Source organism: Argentina anserina, chromosome 7 (assembly GCF_933775445.1).
Source record: "Argentina anserina chromosome 7, drPotAnse1.1, whole genome shotgun sequence".
NCBI classification, from domain to species: Eukaryota; Viridiplantae; Streptophyta; class Magnoliopsida; order Rosales; family Rosaceae; genus Argentina; species Argentina anserina.
The window spans coordinates 13,810,982-13,813,794 of NC_065878.1; the positions used below are offsets into that span (position 1 = coordinate 13,810,982).

Below are 2,813 nucleotides of genomic sequence, written 5' to 3' on the forward strand. Positions count from 1 at the left end.
ATAAAAAAATCCATAAAAATTGAGATATTTTGAAAAATGCAAAAACAAGTTTGTTTGTGGTTTACTTGCTTGGTGCCAATAACAAAACAATCATCATATTTGGATAGATTGATTTTGAGGAGGTATCCGGTGGATGGAAACAATCATCTCATGGAGAGGAGAGACTAGGTGGAAGGAATGAACCGTCCTATGGGGAGGGTAGACATGGTGGAAGGAATGAGCCGACTTATGGGGATGAAAGACCACCTTATAGTGAGGAGAGACCACCTCATGGGGAGGAGAGACCACCGTTCCGGGGTGACCGACCACCTTATGGGGAAGATAGGCCATCATTCGGGGGCGACAGACCACCTTATGGGGAAGACAGGCCACCATTCGGGGAAGATAGGCCACCTTTCGGGGGGGACAGACCACCTTGTGGGGAAGACAGGCCACCTTTCGGGGAGGACAGACCACCTTGCGGGGAAGACAGGCCACCTTTCAGGGGCGAGAGACCACCTTATGGGGAGGAGAGGCCACCTTTCGAGGAGGGGAGACATGGTGGAAGAGGTGAACTACCTTATGAGGAGGGAAGACATGGTGGAAGGGATGAACCAACTTATGGGGAGGGAAGACATGGTGGAAGGGATGAACCAACTTATGGGGAGGGAAGACATGGTGGAAGGGATGAACCACCTTATGGTGAGGGGAGACCGGGTGGATGGAAACACTAGCCTTTCGGCGAGGAGAGATAGGAGGATGAATGGTAACTACTCTATCCAGATATAAACTTGTGATCAGGCGATGTTTGAGAATACAGTAATGCTGGAATAGAGGTTCCTTGGAGTGTGTTTCGTGCAATTCTATGTGTGCTCCTTTACTTGTTTGATGGACTGAAATAATGAACCAATTGAGCTGATGTATTCTGTCTTGTATTTGCTTTACCACCCTGTTGTATGACTTGTATCCAATGTACTCTGAAACCATTATCACCATATGATTTGCTTAAATTACTTGCAGATGTTCCATGTCTGCTGCAGAATATCATTCATAATATAATACTCAGATGTTTTTATTGTTTATGCTTTGGTGACTATTCAATCGAAAAGTTCTGCATGTTGGAAATCTGATTCACTTTCATGACCTCTTTTCCCATCCAGGCACAAATAAAAAAAATCAAACTAGAAACCTTGGGAGTTAAAAAGTACTGAAATGCATATTTGGGCAGGGTAAGAAATTATACCAATGGCAGGATAGCTTCATTCTTGGTGGCAATTGTTGCTCATCACAATTTCTATTTAGCAAAAACTTAATCCTCAATCCCAATTACCAATGCTTAATCATTGGTGGAGAAAATGATACTCATCTGAATCTACATGTATCAATGCCTCTAGGTCACTGCTCAAATTTTGGGGTTCTTTGTCAATCCCAGCTTGGCCAGCTTCCATGTTCATCTCTATATCAGTAAATTCAGTACTATCCTCAGGCATAGACATGGTAGTGCTTTCCTCTAAGTTGGAGCTTTCATCGGGAAAAGTTACTGCAATTGATACGTTTCAACTCATAAGCAATACAAATTCACTACCAAGTAATCAATTGTCCAAGAACTTTGGTTTTTCAAAAAGCAATTATCTCAGACATAGTTCAGAAATTTACCCTGATAAGAAGGCAGTGTCTTTGAACTCTCCCCTAAAAAGTGAAGTCTCCTAGGGGTAACTGTAGTTCTATTACACTTGTGGGACCAATCAGCTCTCTTTCTGAGTTTGATGGTTTGAAATTCCTATATACATGGGTAAATTTTAATGTCAGCAAATGTATGCAGAAAGATCTTCTACGAATAAACCTACAAAAGGGATCATATTTTTTCTTAATTTAAGGGAAGGTTTACAAGTAACGGTTTGAACAGAAGAACAGAAGCCAGCAAGTCTCTCCTCTGATATACATTACAACTGGTAAACTGAAAGCTTATTTTCCAGGTATGTTATGGACAGTAGAATGAATACTCTGAAGGTTACAACAACTCAAATGTACCAGACTGTTGATTATCGAGACACAAACCCTGCAAGACAAAAGTTCCAACTTCCACAAAAGAAACCCCAAATTGCCTGTCCTGGAAATTGAGTCTTCAAACCATTTATTATCATAAATATGGAACTCCTTATTAAGATTATTAGGAGCAACTTCTGAGGTCACAAGTAAAAGGATATTAGGGGCGCTGTTTAGGTCTTACATCGATGGTCTATAATTAGCTAATGAAAATGAACAAAGCTACAAGAAAATGCTAAAGGAAGATAAACTCACTTCTGAGTATATTGAGAGCTGGCATTTTGTAGCATAATCAATATATTGCATCATTTCATAACTGAAGAAATGTTGACCACTTCTGGGACAAATGATTACTTGGTAGTGAATTTGTATAAAAATGTTTGGCTGATTCAGAAGGTTAGCCTCAGGCGAACAAATGATACTATACCTAAATTTCAACCACAAAATTTAGGAATATAAAAAATTATGTTACAGACAGTCCTTGGAATGCATATTGAAGGCCGATATCCTTGAAGCTATACTGATTCATCCATATTTAATCTAATAAGATAGGATTACAAGAAAAAAAAACCAAATGGTGTGCCTCTGGATAGTCAAAAAGCGAATCCAATAGGAAAGTTTCAAGAATACAATTCAAAATGTCAAATCAACTAAATGAACTGAACACAAAAGGAAAAAAAAAACAAAATCTAATTTCCTATCTGTGAAGCTCATGCAATCAATCTTCCATGCTGAGTTACTATCAAAAGTTCACAACACCATAATAATTAGAGAAATAAATGAGAATT

At 39.2% G+C, this 2,813-nt stretch overlaps 1 protein-coding gene across 1 annotated transcript; it reads right to left on the minus strand.

Moving 5' to 3' along the window:
- Positions 1-1,217: 1,217 nt before the first annotated feature.
- On the minus strand, positions 1,218-2,364 carry LOC126803132 (uncharacterized). The gene is made up of 3 exons (XM_050530889.1): positions 2,281-2,364; positions 1,636-1,759; positions 1,218-1,519 (listed from the first exon to the last, which is right to left on the minus strand). Exons 1-3 carry the CDS (start codon positions 2,332-2,334, stop codon positions 1,320-1,322), a joined length of 378 nt encoding a protein of 125 aa, XP_050386846.1. The 5' UTR covers positions 2,335-2,364; the 3' UTR covers positions 1,218-1,319.
- Positions 2,365-2,813: the final 449 nt, after the last annotated feature.

Excerpts from the sequence above, each read along its gene's own strand:
- LOC126803132 (XM_050530889.1), bottom strand. The coding sequence starts at position 2,334 with ATGATGCAATATATTGATTATGCTACAAAATGCCAGCTCTCAATATAC. Across the intron at positions 1,760-2,280 it reads AGCTCTCAATATACTCAGAA|GAATTTCAAACCATCAAACT; the intron begins GTGAGTTTATCT and ends CCATGTATATAG. Across the intron at positions 1,520-1,635 it reads GACACTGCCTTCTTATCAGG|TAACTTTTCCCGATGAAAGC; the intron begins GTAAATTTCTGA and ends TATCAATTGCAG.